Here is an 18,211-nt window from a genome sequence, read left to right as displayed (position 1 = left end):
GTTTAAATTTTTTTCTTAGTCGGACGTTTGCCACTTATATTGCATCTTTTGAAAGTAAAACAGAAAGTACCAGTAAAAGATCACCATCCATGAGCAATACATGATTCCACAGCTGGATATTGTAAAAAAAGTGAAAAAATATCTCTCTATAATTAAAACACACACACGTAAATAATAATATATACACACTCATGAAACTGAAAAAATAAAGTACTTAAACCGAAATGAAAAGTGAAAACAACTTTGATTCCTTTTTGACACCACACACACTCACATCCCAACATTGTCATTGTACACTTCTCCTATCTTCTTCTTCAAACTATGCTGAAACTTCCTTTCCACTAAATCTACTCAGTAATAACCTGTGTTGAATTAATCTCTTCACCACTTGATGATGATGAATGCGAATTCTTTTCCTCTCGAATCAGCGACGACATGTAAAGCGGTTGCTTGGATTCAAAATTAGTAGCATTAGGAGGAGGAGCAGTATTTGCCATTGCGGAATTGGTAGTAGTGTTGGTATCAGTATGAAGGTGTGACGATGGCAGCGATCGTACAGTTGTTGGCGATGTCGATCTAGATCTAGCAATGGCATGTGTAACAGCCTGTGACAATTTAGGAAAAGCTTTGGCATTATTTGTTGACGAATCATCTAGCAATGAAGTAACACTAACCTTTTTATTCAACTGCGGTTTAGTTATTCCTCCACTTGCATCATGATGGTGGTGGCTGACCTTGGACAAAGGCGAGCTTGATCTTGGGTTATGTGCTGTTCCATATCCAAACACAGGTGTAGTTGGTCTCAGCAGCAGCTGTTGCAAGGGGTTCTTCAACCTCACTGATGATGTCAGTGTATTAGCCCCTCCAATTGAATCTCCTCCTTGTTCTTCTTCCAGCTTGGTGGTGGTAATACCTACTGCAGAAGCTTCAGGGTTGCTTGGGTCAACGTGTCCTGGTGATTGCGGAGTAGTTGGCCTTACTTTACTACTCTCGTCTACAACCTCATGTGGTGCAATTGATATTGAACTCTTGGTACCAAACGAAATAGACCCTCCAAATGATGATGTACGCTGAAAGGGATACGAAAACGATGACTGTGTAGACGATATTGACGACGACTTGTTGGAAAAAATCAGCACCGTTGAATGTGATCCAATAGAACCTGAGTTACCTGTACCTCCAAACCCACTTGCTGATATACTTCCTGGCGCACTATTTGTGCCTGTAGCAGCGGCAGCTGAAAGACTACCTCCTCCTCCGCCACTAGTTGACCCTTTACTAATTGCATGAAGTTCAAATACCGACGGACGTAATCGGTCTTGTAATGAACTAGATATTGAAGGAATCTTGGTTGGTGGTGGACCCATCCTTGCATTAGAGCTTCCACCAGAAGCAGACCCAGGAAGCGAGCGTGCTTGAAATTGTGGTTGTGATTCTGACCATGAGTGATTCTCTGATGCTGATCTCACATTTCCAATCGGAGTCAACGGTAAAGAATAAGATGGTGCGGTACCTTCTGGTCCAGTTGATAAAGGATGAGGCAACGTCGCACCAACAGAAGCTCCCACGCTCGAGCTCAATGGTGGTTCGCCAGTACCACTAGCGACACTATTTCGATGAGGTATTGGTGCCACAATCGGAGTAATCGTAGATGCCGAAGATTCGTTTCTAGCCCGTGGTGAGTTTAAAATTGTTGATTGTGATGAAAAACTAGCATTTGCAAGCAACGAACTTGGACGATGAATAGACGATGGTGGTGGCAATGTCACTGAATGTCGTGAATTTGTCGTGTTTGATGAAATACTTCTTTGAATGGATAACCTGTTACCAACTGACGATGAAGGTGATATGCCTCTAGTATTTGCCAAGCCTCCAATAGGTGGAGTCACCGATGATCCCATTCCTGTTGGTGGTAGTGGAGGAGCAGAAGCTAAAGGGTCACACAACAACGATGGGTTTCTTTGACGCGACCCGTGGTGGTCATCCCACACTTTTCGAAATTGAAGATTGGGTGCAAATTGTTCCACTGGAGGAGTCGCTTCACGAGGTGCCTCTGCTTCATGTTTAGCTAGTGGCTTGTCTTGCGGCGACGTGGAACGCGGTGGTATCCATTGCTGTGGCTGCTGCTCATTTGGAGCTTGTGATGGGTTTCGCAACTGTTGCTCTTGGTATTGAACTGTTTCTGGTCGCACTTGATCTGGAGGGCATGCAAATGAAGCATATCTCTGTGACTGTGGACGTTTTTTAGATGATGAAGATGGAGGAGGCGTTGCCGTGCCTGCATCCTGAAGTTTATACTGTAGGTTAAATCCTTGGTTTAATGGCTGACTAGGTTGTCGAGATTGTGCAGAAGCAAGTGGTTGTTGCTGTTCTTGTGGTGGCTGTGGTTCATGTGGCTGCTGCTGTAGTTGACCTGCCGGCTGCATCTGATTGAAATGAAAAAAAACCTGTTGCTGTTGAGGAAGTGGCTGTCCCTGGTAAAAGAAGTAACCCTGTTGTTGCATCTGAAGAAACTGTTGTGTGTTTGGATCATATATAGTTGCAGGTGGCTGTGGTTGTGGCTGTTGGTTTGGCATATAAACGCTTTGGTTGTAAAAATTTTGATTTGCAAAAGCAGGATTTTCTTGTAACTGGAACGGAAATTGATGCTGTTGAGGTTGTTGTTGTTGCATAGGTAGTGGCTGAAACTGTTGATTGTAATGCTCTGGTAGATAAATGTGCGGTTGCTGTTGCTGTAGTTGCTGTTGCTGCTGATCAGCTAGACTATCCCCTCGCTGATTGCTATAGCTATTATTTCTTGAATTACTATTCGAGCTCGATCTTCGTTTAATATAAATCAACGAACTTTCATCTCCTTTTCTAAATTTGCCACTCAGATGTTTAAACTCCCAAATTGGTGGTATATCCTTCTCACTTACATCTTCATTAGCTGGCTCATCTCCAGTGAAATATCCTCCTGCGCCAGCTCCTCTTCCTGCTGCGACGGCTACTGATGAGTGATCCAAAGGTACATTATTCAACCCAGCTATATTCATAGGATTATATTTGAGTTGATTCTGCAACTGCTGGTGATGGTGATGATGAGCATCATTCACCTTATGAAATCCATACATGTGCAACTGTCGAACAAAACTGGCAACATTGCCATGTTTGAAATATCGCGTTAAAACATCAGCAAATTCCTTGCCTGGGTATAATGCAAACGTATTTTGTTCAGGGTTATTTTCAGTCCACCATATTAGGTTATCTAGACTTGAGTCGCTCAACATGGAATACAACTTGTGGACAAATGCATTCTTTTTAACGCGGACTTCGCCTTGACTTTGAGTACGACTCTTTTTCGACATTTTTATGTTGCTGTAGTGTAGTATGGATAGTTGTGAATAATATAAATTCTGTTAATGAAGTAGAGACTGTATTCTCTTGCTTGCTCGTTTTGGGTGTCTCTCTATTCGTATTTTTTCAGTCTTTCTCTATACCTCACTAAATTCTTTTTCTTCTTTAAAGTGTATATTTTACATAGACATGTGCATATAACACTTCCGATAGTAGTAAGGTCTAGTAGTCTGAGTTTTGGTTGTTGTCGTTGTCGTTGTTGTAGAAAAAGAATATACTAGTTATTTTGTATCAAGTTTTGGCTTTCTTTTTTTTTTTTGTTTTTTTGGCCTTTTTGTTTGGTGTTCTAGTGAAAATTTAATAATGTACAGTATATTACTCTTTAAGTTTTTTTAAATGCTTTTTTAATTTTTTTTTTTTTTTTTTTTGCTTCCTTCCTCTTCTTCTTCTTCTTTTGGAAATTTATATTTTTATATTTTGTACTCTTTAATTCATTTTTGTAATATTCAAACACAGAATAACACAACCGCAGTCAATCTCAACCGAAACCAAAACAAACAACAGTAGGAACAGCAGCAGCAGCAGGAAACATACGATGAAGGTCTTAGTGGCGTACCTTTCTGCATGTGTATGTATAATGCGGATATAAAGCAAGTGAAGAATTTTTTTTTTTATAACTCGCTTCCGAAAGAAGGGGGGGAAAAAAAAAGAGCTATCTTTTCTTTCACTTTCTCTCGTACGATTTGCAAATAAGGCTTGTGCCTTCCCTTCAGTTTGTAGTGAAGCTACTATTGTTTTCTACTTCATGGTAGATTGAAAAATGGTTCGATATGATTGCTTTGTGGCTCCTCGAGGCACAAGCTCTTATTTCATCAAGCGGAATAATAAGAAAAAAAAAACAATTTAAATTTCTTTTTTCTTTTGCATTTAGCTTCTATTATTTTATTCCTTTTGGCAAGAGCCGAAGGATAATGCAAGACAAGAAAGAACGTTGACACGTTAAATGCATATGATACCCAAATAAAAAAAATGAATACCAGTCGTAGAAAGAATCTCAAAAGTCGCATGCTTCACTGATGTTGAGATTTTGCAGTGTAGTTCGTAAATACTTTACTTATTTTGGCATCTACCCCAATGGAAATTAAAATAGCACGACTGAAAACATACGAGACAATTTTAATTTTAATTAATTATTTTTTTTGTTTTTAGTTTTTAGGTTTTTCTGCATAATTTATTCTAACTTGTTCTGTTTGTGTTTTGTGTAGTAAAAGTATGATGACGTATGTAATGTACAGCACAATACGGCACAAACCGACGGAAATCAAAAAGCAGAACAGAAAGAAGAGCCAAAGTCACTTTTATTTCGGCACCTCTCTTCCGAAGAAGAGATTTCGTCTCATTCTTCTCCAGTTATTAGAATATTCCAAGCCAACAATTTCATGCTGTGGAAAAAAGAATATTCAGTGCCTTTTTTGGTGGAGTTTGCCTATTGAGATTACAAAAGTAATCGTACTTCTATTGTCTTGAGTCAGTTTATTATATTCATTTCGTTCTTCACAAGAGAACAAATTTCGTTTCTTCTATTTTTTTTACAGAACAAATCCGTGCTGATGGGATTTAAGGTTTAATTAAAACCTCACCTGATGGGCTATAATTCTAAAACTATTGGGTTTTAGTTTGTTTTTTTTAGTTTAGCTTTGGTTTAGTTCATTGTAACTAATCTTTCTGTTTTGCTCTGAACAAGGAACAATGAATTCTTATTATTTATTCTTTGTGTTAACACAAAGAAAGAGACGAACATGAGGACGGAGAGTCTTTCCCCTCACTCTATGAGTCCGTTCCTTCTTTTCTTGTGTCTTCGGTAAGGTTTTGTCGTAGCTTGCTTGAAGAAAGCAGTTTTCCTTTTCTTCTTTTCTTTAAAAAAATTATGTCAGCTGCAAAACGTTAATAAGAACCGAGTGAAAGAATCTAGATTCCCAATGGCATCGTGCAGAGTAGAGAAAAAACAAAATCTTTGTACCTGCAGTGCGGTTTTTTCTTTCACTCTTTGTGCTGCTTTCAAGACAATACAATAAAAACAAAGTTTTAAATGTATGGTCTAAAAGTCTAATGAAATTTGAGCTTCAGTTTTTGTTCCTCATTCCGGTTGGTATTTAAATCCTGAAACAAAGTTAATTTTAGATTGCAAAGTTAAAAGTGAGACACACCCATGAATTTGTTGGGTTTCTCAAAGAACATTGTTGTTTTTACTAAGCTTCTCTATCCCCATACACTGCGGACTTAACTTTAAATCATAGCATAAGTCTGATTTGTGTAACTCAGAACATGACAAATTATCTGGGGGTTAAACTTAAACTACTGGAATCCAGTGAGGCCCGCGACCACTGGAACAGTCTCCATTAGCCTTTTGTGCCCGTCCTCACTTTCGGTATCTGCCGACCGTCTCGTCCGTCGAATCGGATTCGTACCGGCGTGTCATGGTTTCTGAAGAGCTTCTGGTAAAAAGAAACATAAGATTTTTAGTTCCGGTCAGTACGTTTTTGCCTTTGCAATTGTGCCTCCGGATTACTTACGCCTTTGGATTTCGTACCTCTGGATAACTCTAGTTGGTCGTGGTTACTTCTCTCTTTGGTGACAAAGAAGAGTAATTCAATGCCATTCGCTGTGGTGAATTTTGGCAACACTTTTTGGTTGTAAAAATTTGAGACTACACTTGCAAAAGAAAAAAAAATTGTCATAACCGTCCCGTCGTGTTAGACGGAAATTACAAAAGCAATAAGAGCCTAGATCTGTTTGTGTATGAGTAACAATAACAAAATGAACATACTATTGTTCATAACAAGAGCCCCCCTCTCTTCATTGCGATGTACTATTGCTAAAATGTATCTAACAACCGCTATGCATTACAATATGGTTTGGGACGACGACTGCTAGATTTTTCTTATTGTTCAAGCAAACAAAAAAGAGCATATTCCTCATCGTCTAAATTTTCAACCAAAACAACAGTCAAATTCGGCGTTCTTTTTTGAAGCTTTGTTTTGTCCATTGTTCTTCATGTGTGTGTGTGTGTGTGGGGAATATTAGCACCGCCTCCACCCCCAAACGCATAGAATGAATTACAGCTGTTGTTTTTTTTTTCTTTTTTATTTAGGCCGTGCGTTGGCATTTTTCTTTACGACATGGGTTATGAGCCCTTTCCCGATCCGATCTAAGATTCCGTGTCTTTTCTTTTTTTTTTTTAGTTCTAATTACAAAACTTCTTTTTTACGTATGCACCTTTGTTACTATGAACGGTTTTTATTTAAAAGTTATGCACATTCTGCATATGCGAGATATCACCACACTTGACGGAGTTTTCAGTTTTGTGGCTCTGCAGTTACGTGAAATTCTATTTTTTTTTTACTGTTGTTTAGATCTGGCGTTGCATACAGTTATAATAATCTTATGCACTGATGACGAAATATCACAGGGGAACCGCTCTGCACGTTGTACTGAGTTTAATGCAGGTCTGATCCTCAAGTTTTAAACGAGGCTATGTTGAGCAACATTGACAAAAATGTCCGCATCAGGCAATACACTCTGGTTCCTATTCATCTAATGTTTCATTAATATACACACAATCTAGACTAATCGCTTCATCCACGCGCATTTCTCCTCAACAAGGTCTTTCCACTCAACATATCCTCAACTTCAATGATGTTCTTCCAATGCACAGTCTTACCTTTTCTCAATTTGATATCTGCTTCGAAATCATAAAGTTTCTTAACACTTGTAAAATGCAAGGCAGCTCCTTGTATACCAATCACAACTTGTGAATGTTTAGGACTGAAGTCGATGTCATAATCATTATCGCCGTCGTTCTCATCCTCTTCCATGACAATGTTTGCATTATCAACACAACGGTTATACTGTTCAATGAATTCAATAGCCTTAAGGGAAAATTGAACGGCGTACACACGATCAGCAGCTGATGGTGTATATCCTTGTTGAACATGACCCGGTACTGCAGTACGAGTTTCAAATCTATTTTTGGCATTCTCTTTAAGGATATCGGCAATCAACTCTGTGGTGTAGACACTTGATGCTTGTTCGTTACGGACAATCAATTTACCATTGTGATCTTCCCCACGATCGCTCTGGAATACCTTAAACAATAAATCAAGATCACGTTGAATCTCTTTTAATGAAATTTGGGCTTCTGGTGTATAAGTAGCCAATGCTCCAGTGATTAATCCACAATATGAAGCAACAAAACCTGAATGGCCTCCTTGTACTTCAACAACAAAAACTCTTCTACGACTCGAGGATGCAGATTGTTGAACAGCATCACAATAAGTAACCAATTCGTTCAAACAAGTGTCTGAACCCAAAGAATACTCAGTTCCAGGAACATTGTTGGAAACGGTTGCGGGAATGACAACCATGGGGATCTTAAAAATTGGATATTTCTCCCTCTGGTCGTGCAATTCATGTAAAGATGTAAAAGCTTCAAATCCACCAACAATCAATAATCCTTGGATATTGTATTTTTGCAAATAAAATGCAACTTCACCAAAGTTTTGTGATGGTAAGGAACGGTTGGTACCAATTTCACTTCCACCTCTACTATGCCATCCTTCAACATCTAACCAATTTAATTTCCTCAATTGACCCTTGACCAAGCCTGAGAATCCATTCGTGACGGCGTACAAGGTGTGTCCTCTTGAAATACTTTGCAAAGCAATAGCCCTTGTAGCTGCATTTAATCCAGCGGATGCAGCACCAACATGTACAACTGCAATATTCAATCTCCTGTCTTCTGGTAATTGTCTTGATCCATCATCAAATGTAGTAATCGACTCGAAATATTTGTACGACTCGGCAAAGTTGGCATCTCTCAAGCTCATCGCTTTATCGAAATCCTTATTTTCAATGGCTGTGGCAACTGCCTTTGTGTGCTTGACTGCATCCACTAATGGAGTACGTACAATCTTGTGTCTCGAGATACCAATCATTGGTGAAGGAGTATCTGGTGTCATCTCCAATACAGCCCTGACTGCTTCAACACCTTGCAAAGTAGCCAATCTTCTGTCAGAAGCAACTGCAGTACCACCTCTTTGCACATGTCCCAAGATGGTTATTCTCGTGTCCAAACCAATATCAACTAAAACTTGCTTCACTTGTTCGGATGTAATTGGATTCAATTCATCATCAATAGCTCCTTCGGAAACAATAACTGTGGTTTTCCTTCTACCATATTCTCTATGTCTAGCACAAATCTCTTCCAACTCCCGTTTCCATTCACTGGCCTTTGGTGGACGTTCAGGTACAAAAATATAATCAGCTCCAGTGGCCATACCTGCCAAAAGTGCCAACCAACCACAGTGTCTACCCATCACTTCAACAACAAAAGCACGTGAATGTGAGGAGGCTGTTGCATCAATATAATCAACCATTTCAGTGATTCTCGACAATGCCGAGTATGCTCCAATTGTGACATCAGTTCCAGACATATCATTATCTATAGAACCAACTAAACCGACAATAGTAAGATGTTGGTATGGCTTAACCTGTTCCGATGTCAATTTCCCAGTCTTGACCAATTCCTCAGTCAAGGAAGGCCATTCACTTCTGAATAAATCGGCACCTGTTAATGACCCATCACCACCAATTACAACCAATGCATCAATTCCATTGACAACCATATTGTAAGCAGCTTGTAATCTTCCTTCGCGTTCTCGAAACTCTTTACATCTTGCCGTTCCGATAGCGGTACCTCCAAGGGACAAGTACGAACGAACATCTGACCAGTCCATCTGTTTCAACAAGCTTCCACCTTTGACTAATCCTGAGTATCCCTCGTACACGGCATACACATCACATCCATAGAATATACCAGCACGTACAACTGCTCTCACTGCTGGGTTCATTCCCGGAGCATCACCACCCGAAGTCATAACTGCAATCTTTTTCTTTTTACCATCGTCAACAAAGGGCTTTTCTTGATCAATAACCAAATCGATTTCTGACTTAAGTTGCTTCTTGTGGGTGCGTTTCAAAATCGCAGCTTCGGTTTCTTTAATATACTCTTCTGGAGAGTGATATTGCTTCAGGTCTAAAATATTCTTCGTGTTTGAAAATTGTAAATGATTTCCAAATGGGTCCTTAACGTGGAAAATATGGTCGCTGTCTTTCTCAAATTCAACTTTGGCATCATTCAACAATTTCTCCGCCTTCTTCAAATCAGTAGTGAAGAAAACAAACTTTTTTACAGTGGGTTTCAAATGTTCTTCATTGGATAATCTAATCTTGATAACAGTGGTATCAGTCAATCTCTCTCCGTGATCTCCACTATAAATATTCATTTCTTGCCATGGGCGCAAGTTCCCATTCTCATCCACTTCTTGCAAGGGGTAAGACTCAAGCCATATTTCCCTCAAGGAGTCCTTAGACACACCAAGTTGCATTTGTGGCTTGTTTGCTCCAGAAGCTCCATCTGTGGTTACTCTTGAAAAGTTTTTGGTTAATCTAAACCCCAAATTGGAATAAAATTGATACAGTTGCATAAACTTGTCGTGATCGGATGTGATGAATGAGACATAACTCAAACGTTGGATATTTTCCACATCAGGCATGATTTAAAGATAAAGTAGTGTATATCAATTGAGTTTGAATTGACGAAGTAGAGTTGAACTGGTACCTTGGTGAAACGCAATTGAGATATATAGTAAAGAGCAAGAGTTCAAGATCATTTATTCGGACCACAGATTCGATTGCGCATACTAATTTTGTATCTAAAGAACATTCTGTACAGAAATACACGACTAAACAAACTTCGGAGCCAAGATTGCCGAGCTACCATCAACCCCTTACACAAAGGTGAATAGTAACATCCCACTTCTTTATAATGACGTAAAGAGTAAAACAAGTTCAGTAAGTATGATGAATAGAACCGGTATTGTGAATATGTTTGCAACACCTGATTTGAACAGTTGATCGTGAGAGCCGATATGATGGTGATGGTGGTGCTCTTCGGGGAATTGGATGAATTCAGTTTGCACTGTCGTTGTAGTAGATTTGATGACTCTGGGGTGCTCGCGTCCTTTGGAGGTCTTGGTGGATGTGAGCTTCGGCTTGGATTCCTTTGATCTCTGCTTCGGCTTTGGTTCTTTTGGTTTCTTCGTAGACTTTTCCGCCTTCGGCTTCTCCGGCTTGGGCTTCTCGGACTTAAACTTCTCTGCCTTGGGCTTTTCTACCTTAGACTTCTCCTTAGCCTTTTCCTTAGCCTTCTCTGGTTTAGACTTCTCAGGTTTAGGCTTTGCATGAATAAGCGTTGTAAAATGATACTCCGTAGACATCATTGACGTTGTTGCAAACCAAGATTCACTAATCAACTCAGACTTAGCTGCAACTGGTGCTTTAGTTGGCGCTGGCTCTTGACCCTCTGCCTTCTCTTGATGTGCTTGCTCAACGGGCAAGGTAGGAAATGCAAATTCAACTGCATCATTCTTGCCGTGATGATACGCAGGTTCATACTGAGTATCCAGTTCATCTGTCACTAATGGATGATTTGTCATCAACTCAGTCAGGGTGGCTGGCCAGGTTGGTGTCCAAACTCGTTCATGAGGCATTGTCCAATCGCCGTGCCTTTCTTTAGACAATGTAAAATCTTCGGTGTAGTCAGGTGGTGGAGTCAATAAATGTGAGATACCAGACATTTGTTCATCATCATTTCCTTCTTCTTTGAATATTTCACCATTTTTGGCAACTAAATCTAACCATGATCCATTTGGCAACCATCCATAGGAATAAGTGTCTCCCGTTGAATAATCACTAACCACCAAATCCCTAACATTCATGTTAAATGGACCATCTTGGTAATTGGTAAGACCTTTACTCCAAGCAATTGTCCCTTCATTTTCCGTATCCTCGCCTGCCCATAAACTAATCTTGATTGCCATTGGAGAAGTAGGGAAACCTTGCTTGTTTTCCCGACGCAATTGACGAACCGGTTGATCATCCAAATACCATATAATCTTACTTGGAGTCCATTTGACGCCATACTTGTAAAACTCTTTCAAAGGGCTAATTTGCAATTTATGATATCTTTCTCGATCATAAGTGGTGACGTTTCCTTTGATAAAATAGTTTGTTTGGTAATCAAATGGATCGCCACCTAATATTTCAGCAATGTCAATCTCATCCAAATCATCACTTTGCAAGTAAATGGAGCTCACGATTCCCTTACCAAACGCCCCTTTAATCTCAACTTCAACCTTACCATACATAATGTAGAAGTTGGACGTTAAAGCCGGATTTTCAAACTTATTCTTGATGGTTAGTTGCAACCCATCTCCTCCAAAGCGTACGCCTTTCCTACTACTCGTAATTGCAAAATTGTTGCTCTCTTTTGAAAAAGATTCATGTATGGAAGACCCCAAGGCCACATTATCAACCAAACAAAATTTGTCACTCAAGGGATTGCACACCACGGGACAATTGTAATCAAATGAATCATCATCATCGAACCCATAATCACTGAAATCATCAATCAGTAAATTTGGTAACCGGTCGTCCCCGTGGCCTTCATTGGCAATATCAAATTGAATTGAACTGTTAAAAAATAGGAAATACACCACTAGGAATGGAATTGAAAACATAAAAATCTATACTGGTGCAAAAGGGATGCAAATAGAGCGCCCACACTGGGATCACTCACATTACTTATACTTTACACACGTCACCGTTGATCGCCATCGTAAACGCCATCGTAATTTTGACACAAGTCAACTCCAACAGATCAAAAAAATTCAAATCGGGACTAAACAAAACGCGTCTAGTTTTTTTCAGCATAACAATTTTCTATTTCTTCAATTTACCCAACGCCACCAAATGTACACAGAAGTGCATAGAGTTCTACTCACCTACATTAGATCTGTCAAATCAATCAAACTACAGGAACTCCTTGATGCGTTCGTCTTGATATGTCACCGATTGGGAGTCGAGGAAGAACCAAACTTACACCTCCTCAATCAATACATTGCTGATATCAACATTCAAATATCGCAACAGGGGCTCAAAATAGAACGAAAGAATGATGAAGTTGATGGGACAATGCATTTTATCTTTATCAACACCATAGTTGATGAAATTATGAAGGAAAGTTCGTTATACACGACATCAGAGCTTGTGTCAATAAGGGCAATCATTGAAGATATAATTGATGCTCCAGATTCGTCATTTTCTATAAGTAAAAGTGATGCACAACTGCACATACATGGTCACCAGAATAAAGGTGTAAAAGAAGCTTCTGCTTTTATTGATAGGTTGATTGACGATGGGTGGTTTGACATGACTTTGAGCGATCGGTTAATATTATCGGTGAAAAGTTTATGTGAGTTGAAACAGTACTTGATTGATGGATATGGACCTGGTGAAGATGGCGATGATGGTAAGCTACTTATATGTCGACAATGTAAAGAAATTGTCACTATGGGACTACTTACACCCGAAAGAGATGCTTTCCATGGGAAATGTTATGAAGTTTATTGCAGAAACAATGGTGAACTTAATAGACAATCGGGTCTAAAAAGAGTGGGGCCTGATCTTTCTACATTATAGATCTATTCATCAAAACTATCCAAGTATTGTGCCTCCACTTCATCAAGTATGTCCCAGTACCATTCCTCAATCACTTGCTCCTCGTATCGATCATTTAATGGCTTGACTGGCTCTGGTGGAGGAAATTCAAATTCAGGACCTGCATTTAATCGTACTGCACCATTTTGGAAAGTTGATAGCATGGGATAGTATCCTAATGTATTATCATCTGTATTGCGATATCCAGAATTTTGTTGCTGTTGAACATTTGGCTCAAGATTGAGGTCTTGCAGCTCTTCAATATTTGTAGGTAGAAAGGAATATAGATTTTCAATAGACGTATCCTGCTCAATACCATTTTTAAAAACTCGTATTTTGGAATTTGCAATCACGCGTATATTCTTTGTCTTGTCATCCATTTCAATAATGGCTTTTTCTCCAAACACCGTAATTGGATTAAGCAAATGATCCATTGTCTTTGTCTTTGTATACTCGTACTGGTCATAATAAAGCGCACCTTTTGATCGTGTAGGGATTTGGTCTCGAATAATATTATCATGAGCAATAAACATTTCATTCTCCTCCACTGTATTTTGCTTCCACTTAGCTTTCCTCTTTTTAGACTTGTGTTCACTTGACATTTCCAATCTTTTGTTCTTAACAAACTCTTGTATTTGACGTTTATGTTCTTTTAAAGTTGGAAGTTGAACCAAAAACCCAATAACATCTCCCGTAGTGAATCCATCTTGAACACACACATTTTTCCTCCTACTTGTAAACATCAATTCTCCATCGATATCTCGTATACCATACCCGTATCCGTCGTACCCTACTGGTGCTTCCAAACTTGCTTCTCTTCTAGCAAGCCCCACTCTCACATGACTATTTTCGTCAGCATTGAGAATTTTAAACTCAAAGTAATATGAACCTTCTCTAATCCCCACGTTACTTCTAGCTGACCTCCACCCGCGAGGCTGTGTGACTGACATTGAATCTTGACTGAATAAGATACCAGCCGATCGATCAAATAGACTAACGCACGCCTGGTACGGCTCTAAATCAGTTGTTGAATAAAAATTTGATGTAAAGAGTGGGTTTGGTCGACATAACTTATACTTGAATCCACGTCTATTGACTGGTAAGTCCTCAACTTGAAAGTATTTGACGCCATTTACGGTGCAGACCTCATTTGGTATGGGTAATGTGGGCGTGGGTATATCCAGTAGTTTGAAGGGCATTGGTCGCAATCGTGGTTGAACAACGACATTGTGCTGTTTTCGTGTGGACAGGGTAGTCCTTTGGTTAGTGTAATTTGAGTCGTTTACCCTTTCAATACCATCATTAATAGCTTGAACTTGTGGTTCAATTGATGGTTCTTCAGAAAATCCTTGTCTCATGGATGGAATGGATGTTTACAGTTTTTATTGTTTTTTTTTTCAGAACTCACTCTTTCAATAATTATTAAGTAACTAACCTACACAACATTATCACCACCATCTCTTTTCTGCCTTCATCTTCTCTTTGCTCCTGTTTGTAGCCCTTCCAGTATCATGCAACAAAGCTTGACTTTTGACCAAAACTTTACCATCTTCATTCTCAATCAAACTCTCCAACAAGATATTCTTCTTATCATTCTCTTCGCTAGGTTTTGTTCTTGTCTTTATAATTAAAAACTGATTAGCAAAAGTAGGACGTTTATAATTAATAGTCAAGTTCTCCACTTTAAAATCATCCTTCAAATTTGATGTTGTATCTTTACACAATGATGCATTTCTCTTGAATGTCTCATTCAACAATGTAGCAATTATCCCACCATGGACAATGAACGGATACCCACATAACCTGTAACCTACATGTATAATAGATACACCTTCATCGGTTTCAATATTGTGAAAAGTGACTGGTTTTATTAAAATCCCACCCGGTTTACTCAAAGTTCCATTGGTCAACGTTGGTTCATGATATTCAGTTTGGGTTTTGATGGACAAATCCTGATTATCCAACACATTTCTATCAAGATTCTCCCAACTCAGTAATTTAAACCACTGATGATTGTTTTTAGGATGAGCTAATTTTTGATAAATTGGTAAATTCTTCAACTTGTATTCCAATTGCAAAGCTTGTATATTGATCAGTGCTTGTTTATCATCAACTTCAGTATACTTTTCATAAAAATTGAACAACGTCTCATTATAAGACAAGTATCCTCCAAGCAAGAAAAATGCCGTGGTTGTTTTCCAATTGATCCATTTGCGATTTGGAGGTGATTTGGGTAAATGATCAAAGAGTGAATCACCAGCGGTCCTGGTAGCTAGAGTACGCCTCTGTATGAATGACTTGATTGAATGCTTGCAGGCTATAGCCGGTTTGGAGAATCTTGGTGCAGTCATATGAGATTGAGATCTTGGAATAATGGAGAGAATGGTTTTGTCTTTTCTGGTCAACCACAATTTTGAAAACAAATAGCACCAAAAAAAAAATTACAATGATTAAGACATTACAACAGAACGACTAAGAAAAATGATATTAATGAAGTCGAGATAAAACAAGGCGCTGACCTCTCTGAAACAACTGCCAAAGGAGGTGCAGGTTCAAAAAAAAAAACAATGGACGAGATAAGAATCGAACTCATGACCTTTCCCATGCTAAGGGAACGCGCTACCAACTACGCCACACGCCCGTTTTGTTGGATGTGTTACAGTCATCGGCCTTCCTGTTCGCAAGAAAAGGAAAGGGTTACAATAATATGATACACGCCCTTTACACGTGGGTTCATTCTAATATTAACTTCAATTATTATATTGTTTCAAGTTTTACGATACATTGCCAAATTAGGAATTAACAATACAAGTTACTATACTTGAAATCTGAATAAGGTTTAATCAATCATTCCTTGGCATTGAACTAATGTTTCAGAGTGTCTTCTAGCTCTTGTGTTTGGATGATCAGGATTTGTGATACTGATTTCAATTACTATAAATATAGGTGAATATCCACATGGATAAGGAACAAGGTATTTTAGTCTTTAGCATTAGTTAGTCTTCTTTAGCTTCCTATTAGTTATACACACTTCCCACATCCTTACAATCACTTATTATCATTCTATCTTATCAAGTTCATCCTACAACTTATCTTATTTACTACTACACACTTGCCATTACACGCTCTACGCCAAGCGACTTGTTAATATTTGGTAGCGTCGCGCGGATAGATAATTTAACAATCATTTTCAATCAAAAACTACAACATTGATTATTGATTGGTACATATTTTTTTTTAATAAGGCGTTTGGTACGAGAAAGAAAAAATTATGACTTCAACAAAACCAACCAGAAAGAAACAGACTAAGGCAGTTACATCTACTTCAACGAAATCAAAAGACACTACTTCTACTATTACAAATAAATGTCCTACTAATCCAGAAAAGGTATCTCAATGGATTGAAAATCAAGATTCAAAAGATGTTGCTATTAAACATGGTTTTATTTTCAGTGGGTTAGATGATGGTTCTTATATTGAACATTTTATTAATCAAATTCATCTTAGAGTGATGGCGAAAACTAAATTAACTGATAAACTTCAACTGTGGGATTTAATTGAAATTTTATCTACTCAATTAGTTGGAAATGCTGCATTATGGTTTGAACATTATGTTATGACATTAGGTACTTCAACATTAGAACAAAAATTAACTGAAGAAGCTATTGATGAAGATAATTTTACATACAAAGGATTCTTGAAAGCATTTAGAGAGAAATTCAAAAAGCCAGAACACTTACAAGTATTACAAGTTAAACTTGGTCAAGTCAAACAAGATCAACAATCTTTTTATGAATTTAAACAGAAGTTTAATGAAGTTTTAAATTTATTTACTCCTGAAGAAAGAGAGTCAGCTAAACATTTTATTGTCGAAACTTTTAGAAATGGAGTTAACAGAGATTATGCAGTCATTGCGAGTGTTGCTAAAACTTTAGATGATATTTATGCTATTGAAGAAACACCTGAAGATAAATTAAAACGTACCAATGGTACACATAAATCTAACAACAAGAAGAGAAAACTTTCATTTGATGATTACTCAACAAAACGTTGCAAATTTCACCCTACTTCAACATCTCATACTACATCAGAATGCAGATATGGAGCTACATTATATCACGATGAAGATTCCAGTGATGATCATTCTTCAAGTTCAGAAGAAGATGATGATGATAATTCAATCAACAATGATCACTATGCATATGAAGATACTCATTCACAACATAATATCTCCGACGGTGAACAATCACAACAAAGCATCTCGGATGATGATCAATTTTCAGATAATGTCTCTGATGATGACAACAACAATCATAATTTTTAACAAATGGATTCAAGTTACAACTCAGGTAAACAACTTTACGTTCACATACGTTTAAATCTTGATTGCTTTTGGTTTACAAACATATATTTTCCATTCCTATGATCTATAACAAATACAACATTACATTTATGATACAACGACTACAAGATTTTCGTTATACAGCAATTTCAATGTCTATCAGAGATTACCATATTCGACGTTACAATTTCACAACTACAATGTTACTTGGTTCTTGATGATTACAACATTTAATGTTACACAACGATTGCAATCTTTACGTTTCCCATAATATCAACAATGTTACTTTGTTCATTATGGATTGTAATTTCCCTATGTTCTATTTCATTTGACTATAATCTCACCTTGTCGATTACGTCAATGATATTTCAAACTTTTACATAACTACAATGTTTTCACATTACAACATTATGTTATTCAAAACCTAGACTTCAACTTCTAGTACTATCACCTGCTACTCACTTATGCATGATTCATTTGCAGAAGACAAGAAAATGCTTATCCTATTGATTTACATTGTTTCCTCAAGCAATTCACAAATTGATAAAGCAGACACTAATGATTCAAATATCTTTTACATTTGCTACCTCATACTAGTGTTTATACTTTCTTGAGTTTCAGGCTATGGGTTTTCATCTTCTCAGGTTTCCCATACTTGTGGTTTTCCATCTTTCCACAAATGATTTTTTTTTTTGCTTTTGCCAATCCAACATTGGTTCCATTCTTTGGATTTTTTTTTTGGATTTTTTTTTTTGATTTTTTTTAAAGGGTTTTGCTTTTACTTGCCCTTAGGATGAAGTGTTTTATTCATGTCTTTACCAACATAAGATCGTCAGCACAATGACAACATCTTTTCATGAATGACGTTTCGGAAAAACGTTAACAGTGTCCACCTGTTCTTTGCTATATTGGTCC

General features: G+C 37.9%; 7 protein-coding genes across 7 annotated transcripts; 2 read left to right on the top strand and 5 right to left on the bottom strand. All coding sequences in view use genetic code 12, as the record gives it.

Moving 5' to 3' along the window:
- Positions 1-347: 347 nt before the first annotated feature.
- Positions 348-3,347, bottom strand: SFL2 (Sfl2p; the record flags this gene model as incomplete). Its single annotated transcript, XM_067694571.1, has 1 exon — positions 348-3,347. One exon carries the CDS (start codon positions 3,345-3,347, stop codon positions 348-350), a length of 3,000 nt encoding a protein of 999 aa, XP_067546879.1.
- A 3,624-nt stretch (positions 3,348-6,971) lies between these two features.
- PFK1 (6-phosphofructokinase subunit alpha) lies at positions 6,972-9,950 on the bottom strand (the record flags this gene model as incomplete). The annotated part of the gene is made up of 1 exon (XM_067694570.1): positions 6,972-9,950. One exon carries the CDS (start codon positions 9,948-9,950, stop codon positions 6,972-6,974), a length of 2,979 nt encoding a protein of 992 aa, XP_067546878.1.
- Positions 9,951-10,217: 267 nt separating this feature from the next.
- Positions 10,218-11,975, bottom strand: CRH12 (Crh12p; the record flags this gene model as incomplete). The annotated part of the gene is made up of 1 exon (XM_067694569.1): positions 10,218-11,975. The coding sequence occupies one exon, from the start codon at positions 11,973-11,975 to the stop codon at positions 10,218-10,220; it is 1,758 nt and encodes a 585-aa protein (XP_067546877.1).
- A 232-nt stretch (positions 11,976-12,207) lies between these two features.
- On the top strand, positions 12,208-12,936 carry I9W82_005396 (uncharacterized protein; the record flags this gene model as incomplete). The annotated part of the gene is made up of 1 exon (XM_067694568.1): positions 12,208-12,936. The coding sequence occupies one exon, from the start codon at positions 12,208-12,210 to the stop codon at positions 12,934-12,936; it is 729 nt and encodes a 242-aa protein (XP_067546876.1).
- Positions 12,937-12,938: 2 nt separating this feature from the next.
- On the bottom strand, positions 12,939-14,312 carry ASH2 (Ash2p; the record flags this gene model as incomplete). The annotated part of the gene is made up of 1 exon (XM_067694567.1): positions 12,939-14,312. One exon carries the CDS (start codon positions 14,310-14,312, stop codon positions 12,939-12,941), a length of 1,374 nt encoding a protein of 457 aa, XP_067546875.1.
- A 90-nt stretch (positions 14,313-14,402) lies between these two features.
- Positions 14,403-15,305, bottom strand: I9W82_005394 (uncharacterized protein; the record flags this gene model as incomplete). The annotated part of the gene is made up of 1 exon (XM_067694566.1): positions 14,403-15,305. One exon carries the CDS (start codon positions 15,303-15,305, stop codon positions 14,403-14,405), a length of 903 nt encoding a protein of 300 aa, XP_067546874.1.
- Positions 15,306-16,225: 920 nt separating this feature from the next.
- I9W82_005393 (uncharacterized protein) lies at positions 16,226-17,278 on the top strand (the record flags this gene model as incomplete). Its single annotated transcript, XM_067694565.1, has 1 exon — positions 16,226-17,278. One exon carries the CDS (start codon positions 16,226-16,228, stop codon positions 17,276-17,278), a length of 1,053 nt encoding a protein of 350 aa, XP_067546873.1.
- Between the last annotated feature and the right edge of the window lie 933 nt (positions 17,279-18,211).

Source organism: Candida metapsilosis (genome assembly GCF_017655625.1).
Source record: "Candida metapsilosis strain BP57 chromosome Unknown scaffold7, whole genome shotgun sequence".
NCBI lineage: Eukaryota > Fungi > Ascomycota > Pichiomycetes > Serinales > Debaryomycetaceae > Lodderomyces > Lodderomyces metapsilosis.
The sequence above is the reverse complement of the archived record's forward strand: the minus strand, read 5'-3'. Positions and strand labels throughout refer to the sequence as shown.